This window comes from Chiloscyllium plagiosum, chromosome 10, assembly GCF_004010195.1.
Source record: "Chiloscyllium plagiosum isolate BGI_BamShark_2017 chromosome 10, ASM401019v2, whole genome shotgun sequence".
NCBI classification, from domain to species: domain Eukaryota; kingdom Metazoa; phylum Chordata; class Chondrichthyes; order Orectolobiformes; family Hemiscylliidae; genus Chiloscyllium; species Chiloscyllium plagiosum.
The window spans coordinates 74,920,380-74,937,782 of NC_057719.1; the positions used below are offsets into that span (position 1 = coordinate 74,920,380).

General features: G+C 44.3%; 1 protein-coding gene across 6 annotated transcripts in view; it reads left to right on the forward strand.

The window, feature by feature from the left end:
* Positions 1–17,403, forward strand: part of smoc1 (SPARC related modular calcium binding 1) — a 247,025-nt gene that overhangs the window by 19,429 nt on the left and 210,193 nt on the right. For all 6 annotated transcript variants that reach the window (XM_043698112.1, XM_043698113.1, XM_043698114.1 and 3 more), the window contains exons 2-3: positions 4,725–4,896; positions 7,053–7,168. In XM_043698112.1, the coding sequence (XP_043554047.1) occupies positions 4,725–4,896; positions 7,053–7,168 (288 nt within the window). The remainder of the gene's footprint in view (positions 1–4,724; positions 4,897–7,052; positions 7,169–17,403) is intronic.

The following is a 17,403-nucleotide window of genomic DNA, read 5'->3' on the forward strand; positions in this document are numbered from 1 at the left end:
CCATCGCCCTCTTTCTCTCTCTGTGCAGGACAAGCTTGTATACCATAGGCATGGGAGGGCTCTGACCAGCAGAGAGTCCCCACTCTCTGCACGCTGTGAGGAAGATGTGGTCTAACTGGCGGGTGAAGACCAAGACTGATGCCATGCTGCTGGAGAGATTGGCGTGGCAGACGCAAGTGAGGGGCTGCAGCCACTCTCACATATTCCTTAACATGGAGGCTTTGGCTTCTTCATCAACTACAGCTCCCCCTCCTCCACAGGAGTGAGTGGGCAACTGATAGTGAAACGGGAGCGGGGGCTGTCCATCACAAGCAGCTCGGAGGATGAAGCCTGTGATACCTTTGAGATGTTTCACCACCACCCAGTCCGTCACCTCAGTGGGTAGCTAAGCTGAAGTAGGCTCAGGGACACCATCTGGTGAGCACATCACTGGCACGTGTCTGCAATTGGTGGAGGAAGGTCTCTAATACATCAAAGACTGTTGGAGACCAGGCAGCTGTTTACCCCTGTGAATAAGCCATGTCTTTGTACTCAGCCATAACACCAAGATCCCCTAGGTACAGAAGAATGCTCAGTGTCTGCTGGATATGCTCTCGGACCAGTGCTTCCTCTCTCTGGTCATGGGTACTCAGTGGTGAGGCAGGATGGCGGTGAGGCACCATGATCTCTTTATCTCTCTCTCTCTCTCTCTCCCCCCTTCCACAGGAGGAGATGAGGTGATGTCAACAACAGGCAGTAAGGAGACACTGTGGGAGTCTCAGCTCAGCACGTTACAGAGGTTCCTTAGCCCTCTTTCCCCCCCTAGCAGATGGGGCCATTGGGGCCAAGGAGGTTGCTCCCCCCTCCCCCCATATTGTGTGCAGGAGATTCTTACCATCCTGGAGTCCTCCAGGTCCTGAGGACACAGAGGATATCTGCCAAGTTACCACGGTGCGTCAGTCTGTAGGCTATCTCCATCCTAGCTGTGAATGGCAGGCTTGCACTTGGATGTAGTAAAAGAAGAAGAAATCCTTTTCAAGGCACCTTGCTGCCAGGGAGTTAAATTGATCAACATCAATGCAACACTTATAAATACCTGTGCATTTTCACTGTTCTAACATTGGCTGCAGTCACATGCTCCTGCCAGTTGTCCACACACAGCTATCTGTTGTGAAAGCAGTGCAGCGTCTCATGATAGGGAGAGACTGCCCTTGGGACACCTTTGAATGTGTGTCTGAATTAGTAACGTATGTGTCCTTGTAGTCCAGCAAGCTATGGACCCAGCCTTTGGGCAGTGCATTCAAAGCTGCAGAGACGCAGTTCAGTTCCACCAGTTCAAGAGCAGCGTGTTGGGCCTGGGATCCCAACAGGGGTCCCACACGGACAATTCTGGAAAGTCATGCTGGGAGGGGACATGCTGCAGGAACCAAAGGTTGCGATCTCCATTGGCAGACTGGGCATTCTCAGAGGGAGGTTAGCACACCAATCCCGTATGCACTTCATGGTGCTGACAACTCACTCATTGTACTGTTGCAATGGTCGTGCATTGTCAGTGTAGGATACCAATTTCCCACAGGATTGTAGGGTGAGAGGTGGCAGAATGGGGCTACTAACATCAGCTAGAATGCCATACACTTGGGGGAACCCTTCTTTAGGCCAAGCGAGTCTGCCTTCTCTTTAATGGTGTGCTGTTTCAGTATATTGCAGTCTCCCCCCTGGGATCCTTGTTCACTGTGTAGCAGGGGCTGGGCTGTGCAGTTAACAGCAAAAAAATGCAGGGATGCCTCCTGTGGAGGTATCACATCATGGGCAGATCGAAGAAGGACTTTGCTCCTCTTCCCGACAATGTTGCCAACGGAAACACTTCTCACTCACAGAGGTCTGTTGACCTGAGGATGCGGTGGCTTCCCAGCCAGCTGGTTCATAACAAATGCACCAGTTAAAGGAAGATGTCTGGGGAGCTCAGTCCACCTGGATGTGGGTGGTACTGAAGTCGCCACATGCCTCTCTGGCTTGTCAGCCCATATCCCTGGCATCTCCGAGGGTCCTCCTGGGGCCACCTGAACATCTTCAGCTTCAGCTTCCTCCAGAGAAGAGACCTTATCCTCCCCCATCTCTGCCCTGTCCCTATGCATACCTCTACCCTCCCCTTTTATGAGCCAGGTTATGAGCCGCAAGAGCGAAGTTCTGATGTGCCTGGGCTGTACTGCATTGTGCAGGCATCATGAATCTCCAATGGGCCAGCTCTTTCGGAGCACCATGACATGCACATGCTGACAGTGCAAATTGTCCAAGCTGCTGAGAGTATGCCAGTCCACCAACCCCACAGAGTGTCGTCAGCTTGGCCTTGGCATGATGGTGTACACAGCAAACATAAGCAGCTCGTGGGAATTTGTTTCATTCCTGCCCTGGACTATAAGTTGTCCTGTACCTGCCATTTTCCAGTTTGGGTTGGTCCAGGGAGACAGTTTGCACGTCTTGGAAAAGTGAGTGCATGTGCCGGTGAGGATTATTTCAAGGGCAAGGCAGCAAGTTCTTATCTCGAGGTTCCCCGGTGGGAAGACGCCTGCTTTTAGCTGTCGGGTTGCTGAGGTCTTAAGCTGAGTGACTGGGTGCAAATCAATTGGGAAGATGGAATTAATTCCAGCAAATCATGGTATTAGTGAGAAGCAAATGCACACAGACAGGCTTCCTGCTATCTTTCAGTGACATACCTGACCCACCACCTGAATAGGGAGAACAGAGAGTGGGTGGCACAGTGACTCAGTGTTTAACATTGCTGCCTCACAGCACTGGGGACTTGGGTTTGATACCACCCTCAGATGACTGTCTGGGTGGAGTTTGCACATTCTCCTTGTGTCTGTGTGGATTTCCTCCCATAGTCCAAAGATGTGCAGGTTAGGGTAGATTGGCCAGGGTAAATTGCCCATAGTGTACAGGGATGTGCAGTCTAGGTGGATTAGCCATGGGAAACGCAGGATAATAGGGTAGGGTGGTGGGTGTGAATGGGATGCTGTTTGGAGAGTTAGTGTTGACTTAATGGGCTGAATGGCCTGCTTCCACACTGTAGGGATTCTAATAATGGACTGAAGACTTTCTTGAATGCAGGAATTCAACTTGTTGTCACTTGTCTGGTTAAGCACACCAGCGGGTTACCTTGCCACCAGGTAGGGACTGGGAAATCCCTAGTCTATAGGGTGCCCAGTTTATTGAGAGCTCGAGTTGAAATTGGTCTCCTTGCTGCATACCAGGGATGAAAACCGTGAAACCCTGTAATGAGCTTCATTTCCTCAGTTTCCTGCTCAAGGTGTCTACTCTTTGCGAGTGTCGGCAGGTTGATTGACTGCGAGGACTGTGGATTGGTTGGACCGAGGGGTCTGTGCTGTATGACTCGACAACTGAATCCGATTCCATCCTCATCCAGTGCAGGAGATTGGTCAGGAAAAGGAGCAAGAATCTCTTTCTGTTCCTGCCTTGAGGTATTGAGGCAAACTGGGCTCCTGCTCCGTCACTGTCACCTCAGCTGAAACCAATTGAAGCCGTCCAGACCAAGGTTACTGAGTTTTATTAAAAGGTGGTTCCATATACTCTGATACAGAGATTACAACAATTTGCTGAAGAATTGATGAGGGTTAAACCCTCAATATGCTTTTGTTTTGTTTGTTAACTTTATGGCAAAACAATACTATTATATAATGAATGAGTCCAACATTCTTCTAAGTAACTTTCACAGTTCCATTCTAAGGTGTTAGCTCAGACCTAGCTGGATTGGGCATGATGTTCGTATACTTGATACCAGATGCAAATGCAATCTACTCAGAACAGGGTCATGCCGGAATGTTCCGAGGAGCACAGCCGTGTCTTCCCTGAAGAGGTGAAACATTCATGGAGACCCTGGCTTGCGACCGATCGAAATGAGAAGGCTCATTCAGGAACACATTGAGTGATGTTGCCCAGGAATATGCAGGGGTGAAATTGAGGCATGAAGAGAGGGCGTAGATCTCCCTCTCAATGACCCATCCACCTGACCCTTCAAGCACTGCCTGCCCCCATGTGTGAACAGAATTTGGTTGGCACTTAATGCCTTATCTCAGAGCACATCGCACTGGAGTGTAGGTGAGTCACCCTCAATCTCCAGGGACTGCCAAAGGAGTCCTTTATGATTTTGCCTCCTGACTTGTTTTGATAGCACAGGCATGGAGTCCCAAGATTGTAATGCTAGAAACGGCAGTGAAGCTGACTTCATCGTCTGAGTGTGGGTGTACTGACTTTGATTCAGAGCGCTCTTTGTGCAGTGAATGGCAGCTGTACCAACATTCTTGGCTCTGTTGAACTGGTTTTATTTTGATCTACCTGTCAAATTATTGTCATCTGCGTTATTTAGCAAAGTGACATGTCGACAGGGTGAGTCGCACCAATGGCAGCCAACACTGTGTTTTGCTCCAAAACAAACATTGCTCACTTGCCCTGCTTTCCCAGTCAAGGTGCCTGGAGAGTTTCAGATTGCAGGAGAGTGTTGATTGACATGAACTCCTTCAGGCGCCTTTTTTCTGGAAATTGTTATGCCATCTGTGAAAAGACATTCCGAGATATTATTTTAAGACACATTTGGCCTTCGTAACTACTGTATTGCAAAACTGTTGTCCTTCAGAGATTGAGGTTGTCAAAAATCGAGCTTGCTGGTTTTATTGCACAGTCTGTCCCAGTGTTTGGTGTTTTTTCATGTAGGATTCTTTTATTATCAGTTTCTAATAGGAGACCGCGACCAAGACTTGGAGTGCAATGTCCATTGTACTGGCTCTCAGCTGAAGCCCCTCTGTGTGTCGGATGGTCGGACATATGAATCGAGATGTGATTACCTGAGGGCCAAGTGTAGGGACTCAACACTGGAGATCACGCATCGAGGCAGATGTAAAGGTAACTCACTTGCCCTCTCCCCATCCTTCACAGTCTCACAGATAATGGGTGAGCCAATAGCTATTTGTTGTCCACTGAATCATCACAATAAGCTGGTAAATCTCACTGGGAGATTCCAATTGGCTACATCACAGTGCTCTGAGGATGATGGAGGCCATGTTTTATTTTAGGCATTATTGGGGCGACAGAATAGACATGGAATCATGAGGACAGAAGGTTATTTTACCTTCGCTCTTTGAAAGAGCTATCCGTCTAGAGTCCACTTCCTTGTTGTCTCCCCACAGCTTCTTACTCTTAAATTTTATATTCAAGTAGCTTCTGAAAGTCACTATTGAATCTGCGTTCACTACTGTTTCAGGCAGTGCATTGCAGATTATGGCAACTCAAAGAAATCCTCGCCTTCCCAACCATCACCACCTCCCCCCCTGCCCCCACACCACCACCCCCACCACCATCACCGCTGCCACCATGCTGATTCTTTTAAGAGTTATCTTAAATCTGTTTCCTCTAGTTACAGATTGTCTTGGAAACAGTTTCTTTCTACCTGCTGTATAAAGTCTTTATAATGTGGCCTACTTTTTCCCTTAATGGCCCCCACTTGGAGAGAAAGCAGCCCCAGTCTATTTAAATAACTGAAGTTGCTCATCTCAATGATCTTCTGAGTAAAAATCCACTGTCAGCTCCTGTGAGTCTGGATGTCCTTCCTAATATGTGGGTCTCACAACTGTTCAGGTGAGGCCCACCTCGTGATTTGCAAATATTTACAGTGAATATCATTTGGAAAGAAAGTGTGATGAATGGTCAATCCCATATTGCATGTTTTGCATTAATACTCCCTAACCTGCCTGTTTCACCCCATTTCATATCCTTGATCTGTTTGGGCTCATCATTGTGACAACAATTGCTGCATCATGATAGGCTGGCCTGTTCAGTCAATCATAGAGTCTGTGCAGTATGGAAGCAGGCCATTCAGCCCATCGAGTTCCTCCCAACCTTCCCGAAGATCATCCCACCCAGATGCACCCCTTACCCTATCCCTTTAACTCTACATTTCCCATGGCTAACCCACCTAGCCTGCACATCCTGAACACTATGGGCAATTTAACATGGCCAATCCACCTAAGCTGCACATCTTTGGACTGTGGGAGGAAGACGGAGCACCTGGGGGGAAACCTTCGCAGACACGAGGAGAATGTGCAAACCCCACACGTACAGTCATTCCAGTTTGGAATTGAGGAGGGGTCCCTGTTGCTGTGAGGTAGCAGTGCTAACCACTGAGCCACCATGCTGCTCCTAATCCCTCACTGTCATGGTGTCACCACAAGCTGGTAACTTGTTTTCACAGGCTTTCCACTGCCAGCATTCTCTGTTTAGGTAAGGAAGCACAGGCATTCACTGTAACAGCAACTGCAGCCTCTCACAGCCAGCAAGGCCTGGAGCGAGACTCCAACTTGGGACTTCTCTGGGCTAGAGGCAGAGAGTGTAACCCATTGACCCTGCCTAGTTCCCTGGTTTTGTGATTCACTCAATGCTGTAAAATGATTTTAAACTCAAAGAATGAATAAATCTGGAACAGGTCTCAGTAATAGTCTAAAAGGATATGGCCAAACGTAAGCAATTTAGTTTGGGAAAACTGTTGGTATGGGCCAGTTGTCTGTTTCTGTGCTGCATGACTCTGTAATGGGGATTGTGACAATATGTTCAAGATCCTGAACAAAAAATTAATAAATCAGCTAATCTGAATCAAAGTAATTCAGAATATAACAATCTGTTCTGTTGACGTTAAATAATATTTTGTTGATTGCTTTGAATGTGTTTAGAAGTCTCCCTTAATAAGTGATATGATTTTTTAATTGCCCTCTTTTCTTGTATTTAGGCGCAAGTTTAGACTAGAGATCTGCTCATTTTTTAGGTCTGGTACTGCGTGGGGCTCTTGATACAGAGGGAAAGGAGAGTAAAAGAAGGAGGGGATGACTCAAACCGTTAATCTGAGACCAAAACCTCATTTCTGGCCTCATGCTGGGATCTATGTTTTGAAGGGTGTGGGGTGAGAATCCTCAGAAAAGCTTTTGGGGAAGCGGAATATATTTGGTTCATGCTAAAGGCCATCCTCTGTAAATACAAGAATCAAAACAAAGTCTCCTTCATCTTTACAGAATCCGGTCCAACCAAATGTCGGACAGAAAGGGCGCAGCAAGCACAGGAACAGGCCAAAAAACCGCAGGAACCAGTTTTCATTCCCGAATGTAATGAAGATGGCTCATTCGCTCAGGTACTGTCATGGTGAACAAGTGTAGGCCCTGGTCAGTTGTGAAGCAGTCACATCCCATTTATAGTTAAAGTTTCCATGACAAAGTTCCATGGAAGCACCTTGGGACATTTCACAAAGTTAAAGGCAATGTACAAATGCAAGTTTGTTGTTGTAAAGTACCCACAGCCTCATTGTACTTGTATTCTGGACGTGAATCTGTCTGAGTTCGCTTTACCAGCTTTCTAATATTAAGTTGTCTGCTTCCCTCTTTTTGTTGAAGTAAACCAATTTTGGGGATTTATTATCACTTCCTGCACCCATAAAGTATTCGCTTTTGCACAGCAGTTCTGTGGAGAAAAAATGCAAAGAGATTTAATTTTGTTTGCTATCACAAAACATCATGAATTGATTTTTGCTGAGGCATAGAAGTTCAGAACATTTGAGGCCTTATTCCCATTGAAAACAGACTGCCAATATTTCTCCATAGAATGTGAATGTGAGCCAACCATGTGATGGAATCAGAGAGGTGACTGTATCTCACCCGTAGCCTTGCTGTTCAGGAATTATGTTAACAGCTCTACTTGTGGAGGTATTAAGTTGATGCCGTTAGTTTTGAGATGCATTTCTCAATCAATAATGCACAGTATCGTATCTGTCAATATATAAATATGCACTTGACATCGACTTTACAGCCACAAAGCAAGCCATTCAGCCCATCCTGTCTATGCTGGTGTTTATACTACACCCTAGCCACTTTCTGTTCTTTTTACTTCACCCAGTAAACCCCTTCTACCGCACCTTTCTCTCTGCTGTGCTTACCTCTTAAATCAGTCAATGGTTTTGACCTCAACTGCTCTAGGAGGTGAAAGTGAGTACTGCATGTGCTGGAGATCAGAGTCAAGATTAGAGTGGTGCTAGAAAAGCACAGCAGGTCAGGCAGCATCCGAGGAGCAGGAAAATCGACGTTTTGGGCAAAAGCCCTTCATCAGGAGGTGACGAGTCCCGTGTCCTCTGACAGTAATAATTTGTACAATCAGCTACCTTTGAAGGCAGACCCAGTCTTTGTGATTCTCAACCCTTATGATTCCCAAGCTACGTGAGGAATAGCTTCATATTTCCCCACAGAGCTTCAATACCCTCTTGATTTGTTGGAGGAGACCATTAAAAATGGCACATTGTTAATTCTCTCCTGATCCTACATTGTTGGGCTATGAACCCTCACCCTGATCCAGTATTTCAGCTTGTAAACTTCAGCGAGTACTACCAACAAGGTCAAGCTGATACCTGTTGTATCATATGTGTCAAAGAAATAATCATGCATTTCTGTTTCAGTTTATTCCTCCCTTACTCCTTTTGTTCTGCTGCTCCATCTGTTGTGAGCATTTCTTTTGGTAAGTTAGTCATTGAAGATGGAACATATCTGCAAGTGATGGAAGCATTGATGTGGTTGTTTAGTGTAGGGTTGACAGAAGGAAGCAATTGGGTCAAAAGTGTTTGTCTTCTGGAAGTGAGGTGGTGGTTGGACATATCTTTGTTATCATCATCAGTTTTCCTTCGTGATCAAAGATGGCTGTTTCATGTTTTTATAGAGTCATCATCTTTGTTATCATCATCAGTTTTCCTTCGTGATCAAAGGCATATCTTTGTTATCATCATCAGTTTTCCTTCGTGATCAAAGATGGCTGTTTCATGTTTTTATAGAGTCATCTGTTGTGCATTTTAAAATGTGTATGGACTAGACCAAACCCCCTCAAAATATATTAAGAAGATAATCTAGACCCTAACCTTTTCTTAATTTAAAACTAAGCGTTTTCCAGAAACAATTCAATTGGTCAAATCAGTAGATTTGAAGCAAACCACACTTTATTCATTTACTAGGAAAGAAAGAAGAAATTGAAGTAACTTAATACTGCTGGAAAACTTAACAGAATAAAAGGTTATTGAACTCCTAAACAGAAACTGTTCCCGGATGGTAACATTGCACAAAGACACCCTTGACAAAGGAAAATTCAGACAAAGAAGGATTGCTTCACATGCAACTCCAGCAGCAGGAAGAGAACCCCCAGCTTTTAACTGTAACCGAGAGAGAGAGATAAAACAGCTTCCATTTCTTCAAGATCCCAGTAACTGCTACTGAAAGCTAAAAATAAAATCCTGGATCCGTCTATGCTTGACCCCACCCATTCAGGCTGCTTCTATTGTTCCAATTTTAAAAAGGCCTCCCAACCTGTTTACTTTATTGGTTTCAAATAGACAGCTCTGTCTTAAAACCTTTCTTCAAAAAAAAATTTTGGACAAAATACGCCTTTTAAAGTTATTGTATCATCACAGTTGGCAATGGAGTGTGCTTGCAGACTGACTCCATGGGCAAGGATGAATTGTCTGATTCTGTTGGGACTGGCCAGACTTATGTTTTTTTTTCTTTTAATTGCTGCTTCTGTTTGAAAGAAGCAGCGGCAATATTTGAGATTGCGACTCAGGTAGATCCTCCTTGTGCATTTTACTCCCAGTCTGTTATGGCTGTGCTACATTTAGAGTCATAGAGATGTACAGCATGGAAACACACCCTTCGGTCCAACTTGTCCATGCCGACCAGATATCTCAATCCGGCACCTGGCTTAACCCTCCAAACCCTTCCAGATGCCTTTTAGATGTTGCAATTGTACCAGCCTGATGATGATACGGAAAATGCCACTTGCTGATATTCGTGCCGTTGTGTGCACTGTGGACATGGCTTTCAAAGGATCAATTACTGTTTTACAAAATTAGCTAACAATCAGTTTAAGAGAGACAAAGATGCACATGCAAACGTCCCTAAGTTGTGACTACGCCACCTACTAGAACGATCGGTGACACACCCTGAAGGCTGCAGATAACTTCAACCATTGCAGAAGCACAAGTTCCAGAAATGTCCAGTCATTGGAACTGCAGAGTGAGATCAGCAATTTCCCACTTGTGCAAGAGATAGTGGAGGAAACAAGGTATCACACTTACAACGAACAGCTGAACTGTGATAATACCTACCCTCCTATACAGCGGTGAAACATGAACTACCTACTCCGGATATATTAAGCAGTTGGACAGATTCCCTATGAACCATCCTGAAAATTGTAGGTATGCAATGGGAGATCAAAGTGCCCAACATTGAGGTACTCCAAAGAGCAGGAATGTCTGATACTGAAGCACTCATCATGACAGCACAGCTCACATATAGTGGACATGTCGCTCATATGACCGCTAATAAAATCTCTAAGGCAGTCAACGTAAAATTGGGACAATGTAAGTAACACGGTTCAAGTTCTCCTTGACAGTACTGTTCAGGAAATGATACAAATATCAAGGTATAGTTAGTAAGTTTGCAAAATTGGAGGTGTAGTGGACAGAGAAGAAGGTTACCTCAGATTACAACTGGATCTTGATCAGATGGGCCAATGGTTTGAGGAGTGGCAGATGGAGTTTATTTTGGATAAATGTGAGGTGCTGCATTTTGGGAAAGCAAATCTTAGCAGGACATATATATTTAATGCTAAGGGAGTGTTGCTGAACAAAGAGATCTTGGAGTGCAGGTTCATAGCTCCTTGAAAGTGGAGTCGCAGGTAGATAGGATAGTGAAGAAGATGTTTGATATGCTTTCTTTTATTGGTCAGAGTATTGAGTGCAAGAGTTGGGAGGTGTTGGGAGGTCATGTTGCAGCTGAACAGGATGTTGGTTAGGCCACTGTTGAAATATTGCGGGCAATTCTGGTCTCCTTCCTATTGGAAGGATGTTGTGACACTTTAAAGGATTCAAAAAAGATTGACAAGGATGTTGCCAGGGTTGGAGGATTTGAGCTATATGGAGAGATTGAATAGGCTAGAGCTGTTTTCCCTGGAGCATCAGAGGCTGACCTTATAGAGGTTTTTAAAATCATAGCTTGGATACCATAAATAAACAAAGTCTTTTCCCTGGGGTCAGGGAGTCCAGAACTACAGGGCATAGGTTTAGGGTGAGAGGGGAAAGATATAAAAGAGACCTAAGGGGCAGCTTTTTCACACAGAGGGTGGTATGTGTATGGAATGAGCTGCCAGAGGAAGTGGTGGAGGCTGGTACAATTGCAACATTTAAGAGGCATTTGGATGGGTATATGAATAGGAAGGGTTTGGAGGGATATGGGCCGGGTGCTGGCAGGTGGGACTAGACTGGGTTGGGATATCTGGTTGGCATGGATAGGTTGGACCGAAGGGTCTGTTTCCGTGCTGTATATCTCTATGACACTATGACTTCCTCTGACTTTCTGGCAGTTCTCAACATGTTCTGCTGAGTAGAACTTTATCTTGAATCTTACCAGATATTACAAGCAGCAACATTCCTCTATGCTTATCATGCAGAGATTTTTGCCTTTTTGCTTTGTGCGAGTGAACAATTGCAACATCCTGGGAAAAGCTTTCTTGATCCCATATTCCAAGATATAATGGTGTGAGTTTGATGGCTGTGTAAGAGCCCCCAGATTTGTAACATCCTACCTGTGCTCGGAGCTTTTGTTTTGAGGTTTGGTAGTTTTATCGACCTCCCAGTTTGCTGGGCAGGTTTTCACCCTCTGACCAGTCTGGAAGCTTGTCTACAGCTATCCTATTTATGATGGATTGGCGGTATAGCAAACCCTTAAATGGGTCAGCTTGGCTCTCTTCAATAACTGTGCCATGAGTCTGGAGAGATTCCTGCCACTCCACTCCTTAATGCTGAGAACTGAAGAGTAGTGTGAAGGAGAATTGTAGAAATTCTTCATGTTGCAAGATCAGCAAACCTTGAAGCTCTCTGGCTCGTTTAGCTGACTATGCATTTGGTGTCCCATGTAGCTTCTTTTGCAGGTTCCTTTGGCTGTCCTGGAATGACGCCTGTGCACTGGATGAGTCTCTGTTTCCCAGTCATTTTGCTTCTGCTGCAATTCCTCAGTGAGTTTAATGGCACTCCAAATGATTTGCCTGTACGACGTGAAACTAGACAGAAGGCACTGATACTCTGCTTCTGCTCAATTGCAATTGCCTTAAAATTGACTGCTCGGTTTGGAGGAGTCACAATCAGTACGGGGCTCAGGGTCCAAAGATTGTTTGTCAACAGGATGTTTAATTGAAGTTGCTGCAAGCATGTTCGAAGGCAAAGGCCACAGGGTGAACTGCAGTTTATTTTATAAGGAATGCATTGCTGTTGTAAGCATGGCATATTGACAAGGGCTGTGAGGCTTCAGCTCTGTGTCAACAGAGCTATTAGTGTTTAAAAAGTACATTGCTGTCTACTCCATCACACTATAGCACGGAAAGAATGAGTTTATGTTTGGGAAGGAATGAGCAAACCACATTGACCTTGGTCCAGACACAGGACACTGGGCTGTTTCCGTGTCCTGAGGTAGGATTCCTTCCCGTGTTATGAAGCTGGCTGAAAGGATTTGATTAGGTAGCAAGGTTGTGCATTATGGCTGAGCTGCCATAGTGAGGTCTTTGCTATTTAACCAGATATAAATGCCAACTGTTTACATCTGAACATTTCAGCATTCATCACAAAGCATTACCAAACCTCTCTCCACCGCATTGTTTGTCAGTTTGAAAACTTCCCATTGCCTTTCCTTGTTGGCAGGATATATGCATCATTCGGCTAACTGTGGGGCAGATCATGGCAACTTTAAGCTGTTACCATTGCAGACGTGTTTGGTAATTAGCTTTTGGAATCCTTAATTTTGTAAATCAAGGCACAGAATAGAAAAGGGTAATATTAAACTGTACATGGCCTGAAAGTGTGATTGTTCTTCCATGTGTAGTCTCAGCTATCTTATTATGGAAAGGGCAAAGTGTAATGGAGACGGGGCGTGTACATTCACTGGGGTGATAGCTATGAAGAGGAGGAGGTTCTGATTTTGAAGAGGAGCTTGAGAAGTGAAAGCTATTTTCACTTGAAGTTGAAGGCTAAAGGATTTTGAAATATGCAATGAAGTAATTACTGGTAGTTTACTTCCTTTTCTCAATGTGACAGTAACGAACAGGCAATAATTTAAGACAATCAGAGGAAGGATTCAAGCCGAGGCCCCGAAACAGGTCCCTCGGAAGGTTGGAATTCTCTGACACAAGCCATTGTTAAATCAGAGTCCTGAAATCACTTCAAAAGGAGACTTGAAAAACAGATATTGAAAGCAAATAAATAGATGAGTAAGGTTGGAAAAGGCAGTTCATGTGGGGCAAAAAGCTGGAGCAGACTTCATTGGCTAAATAGCCTATTCCTGCACTGTGGTGAATTGTAAAATCTTGGTCCTCCTTGTCAAGTTAGGCTCAAATCAAGTCTGAGCTGGTGAGATAGGGCATGGGTCTCAATATCAGTCTTATTTTCTTGGGAGACCTCTGGAGAAGGTGCTGTGCTGATCTTGAAGAAAATGGGTTCTGTTTCACTTTAGTCCCAAGACAATAATAAAGCCTCAAAAAATTATATCAAATGCACTCGTATTTTAGTGGATTCTTTTCCTCTTGAAACCTTCCAGCTTTGTACGTTCGATCACCTGTAACAGAAATATACGTTGACCACTGCATCAGAATAACTTAAGGGATGATTTTACAATGGCATTAGTCTGATTGGCTCTTTATTAGTGAAGATTGCTATCATTGCCAATATTTATCCTAGATTGTGAAACTGGATACTTCAATTTCTCAGAGTAATTAGCTGCCATGTCCAGCTAGCATTTTCATATTTATTCAAATCCTAGTGAGACTTGTATATTTTCATTTTATGCTCCTGAGAAATGACAGCATTTTTACGGCAGTCTTTCAAACTATAAAATGTCCTCTTGACTGCTCCATTGTGATATTCAGAAAAAAAAACAACCTTGGCCCGATCGTGTGAGTGAGAGTGAGTTGATTCAGTATCTGTAGGGAAAACACTTAGCCAACTGTGACCCAGCATTCTTGTACAGTGGGTGGCCCAGTGGCACAGTGGTTAGCACTGCTGCTTCACAGTGCCAGAGATCTGTGTTCAATTCCCACCTCAGGTGACTGTCTGTGTGGAGTTTGCACATTCTCCCAGTGTCTGCATGGGTTTTCTCTGGGTGCTCCAGTTTCCACCCAAAGCCCCAAAATGTGCAGGATAGGTGAATTGGCCACGCTAAATTGCCTGTAGTATTAGGTGTAGGGGAATGGGTCTGGGTGGGTTGCTCTTTGGCGGGTCAGTGTGGACTTGTTGGGCTGAAGGGCCTGTTTCTACACTGTAAGTAATCTACTCTAACTCCCGGCCCAGCATCTAATGGATTTTGACCTCGGTCACTAAGGTACATCGTAGTTCTTTGTTTTAAAATTTAAATTGGGTTCTCGGAATCTGAAGAAATACTCTGGGCTTGTGTCATATTTAAACCTTCTTATACTTCATATAGCTTAATGAGACTGTTGACTCTTCACCCTCAGACTGTAAAGCTTTAGGTTTATGCAGCACTGAATACAAGTACAATCTGGGGAAGGGCATGAAAGTGGAGTTGATGCCACAGCCATATCAACCACGATCCTGCTGAATGGTGGAATAAGTCTAGAGGGGCCAAATGGCCTACTCCCCATACGAATGGAGACCTTGAGTTTAAAATTTTCGGAAGAAGAGTAGACCATTCAGTCCCTCAAGCCTATTTTGCCATTCATTGGCTGATCTGGACCCCAATGCTGTTCTTTAGACTCTGATCCTTTGATAGCCATGCTTATTGGAAAGGCCCAGTCTTGAAAATTCCAATTAAGACAGCAGTTGAGGGAGAAAGTTCCAAATCACCTGCAACCCTTTGTGTGTGATTTCACCCTGAAGTAGCCCAACTTTCGTTTTAAGTTTTTTTTGCTTGTCTTTGAGAGAAAAGGGACTTCTCTGTATCTATGCTATTGTACTCCGTTTCCTCTTTGAATTTCCTCAGTTAGAGGACCTCTGAAGCCTTTATTTGAGGGGATGGTAACCAGGTTTATGAAAGGTACTTTCATATTTTAATCCTTTACAACCTGAACATGCTTTAAATATTCGTATTGTTAACAAAGTTATACACCGTATTCCAAATGCACTCTAACCAATGTCTTATAAGGATCCTACATGCCTTCTGTAGAAGTAGATTCTCCTGGTGATGCATAACAACCTTTGTTTTTCAGTATACAAGCAGAGATTCTGCAGTGAATGTTGAGGAATCATGTTCATGTGTGAGAATGGAGCTCTACTTCAGTGTCAGCATGAATCACTTCCAGCTGAAATGTAGCCACTACAACACCAATGTAACTTATTGCCCCTAACAGGCCATTATCACATCATAGATTAATAGAGTCATACAGCATGGAAACAGACCCTTCGGTCCAACTTGCCCATACCGACCAAGTTTCCAAACTAAACTCGTCCTATTTGCCTGAGTTTGGCCCATATCCCTTTAAACCTTTCCAACACCACTGGCCATTATATGTCTTTGTTGTTACCTTTACCCACTTGTAATACCATTACATCTGACTCCAGCTTCTCTCTATTCTCTAGAAATTGCATTAACGTTACCCCAGTCCACTTCATGTACTAGACTTGGCTTAAGTGGTTCCAGGCTATCGAGGCAAAGGCCAGTGTCCTAACCACTGGACATCTTAATTCCTTTATTTCCAATTTGAACCACTTCTTCATTCCAAAGAACGCAGCGACTTCAACTCTTGACCAAAATCACTTTCTGCTAATTCTATTCCTGTATGCTGTCCATTTTGTTTTAAACCCAGTGTGTAGTAATTTATGGCTGTTTCTATTAGCTCTGAACTTACTTGGTGCCCAGTTATTCATTGAGCTAAATTTTCCTGTGAGTTGCTTATTGGTTCCTGATTGTACTTCCTCCTTTAGTTCACCATAAAACCCAACATGTTTCCCCTTCTTTCAGTTCTGAAGAAAAGTCATATTCGATTTGATACATTAACACTGTTTATCTTGTTGTCGATGCTGCTAGACTTGTGGAGTATTCCTAGCATTTCCGTTTTCATTTCTTTCAGTTCTGTTGTCATTCTGGTGAGTCCCTGCTGTACACCACCAAAAGGCATGATTATTCCTGATGCTCAAAACAATAGAACTTCAAGACGCTTGGAATTCAAAATTCTTTCAAACAAAGGCCAACGTCCCTCTGCCTTTAGATTCCCCGTGAAAGCGCTTTTAATACTTGTTGCCTTAAATGTCTAATTTCCATTGCTCCTTTGCATGTCTGTGTCATGACTCATTATTTAGCACATGTTCAGATTTTTCTTTCACACACCTGGAGCATTGAACCTCGCCTGACATCGATCTCCTCACTGTCTCTGTTTCAGTCCCACTCCAACCTCCAGCACCCATTCACAAAACTGACTGTCCCCCCCCCAATTCAGTGCTGTGTGCAATCTCAGACATATAGCTCTCTGTCGTTTCATCCAATCATTCATATAGCTGGTGAAGGCTGAGACTGCACCTTGTCATATCCTGCTGACAAGAGAACACTCAGTCTCTCATTCCCATTCAATTTCTGATCCAGATCACAAGGTTATGTTCAATTTGTGCTGGAAATGTGTTGCTGGAAAAGCGCAGCAGGTCAGGCAGCATGCAGGGAACAGGAGAATCGACGTTTCGGGCATAAGCCCATGTTCATACAGTCATAGAGCTGTACAGCACGGAAACAGACCTTTGGTCCTGTTCGTCCCTGCCGACCAGATATCCTAAATCAATCTAGTCCCATTTGCCGACATTTGGCCTATATCCCTCGAAACCCTCCTACTTATATATCCATCCAGATGCCTTTTAAATATTGTAATTGTAGCAGCCTCCACCAACTGCCTCTGGCAACTAATTCCATACACGCACCACCTTCTGCGTGATAAAGTTGCCCCGTTTAGATCTTTCCTGCCTCACATTAAACCTACGCCCTCTAGTTTTGGACTCTCCTACCCTGAGGAAAAGACCTTGGATGTTCACCTTACCTAAGCCTCTCAATTTTATAAACCTCAAGTAGGAAAACCATGGAAACCCGCAACAACATTACCTGGATATCCAATCCCGAAAATTAGTCGGGCTTGACCTTTCCATCACAACTTCATACTGACTCTATGGTTCGTCAATATTTGACCAATGTAATGATTTGGATGCGAGCATAAGAAGTACAGTTAGTAAGTTTGCAGATGACACCAAAATTGGAGGGGTAGTGGACAGCGAAGAGGGTTACCTCCGATTACAACAGGATCTGGACCAGATGGGCCAATGGGCTGAGAAGTGGCAGATGGAGTTTAATTCAGATAAAT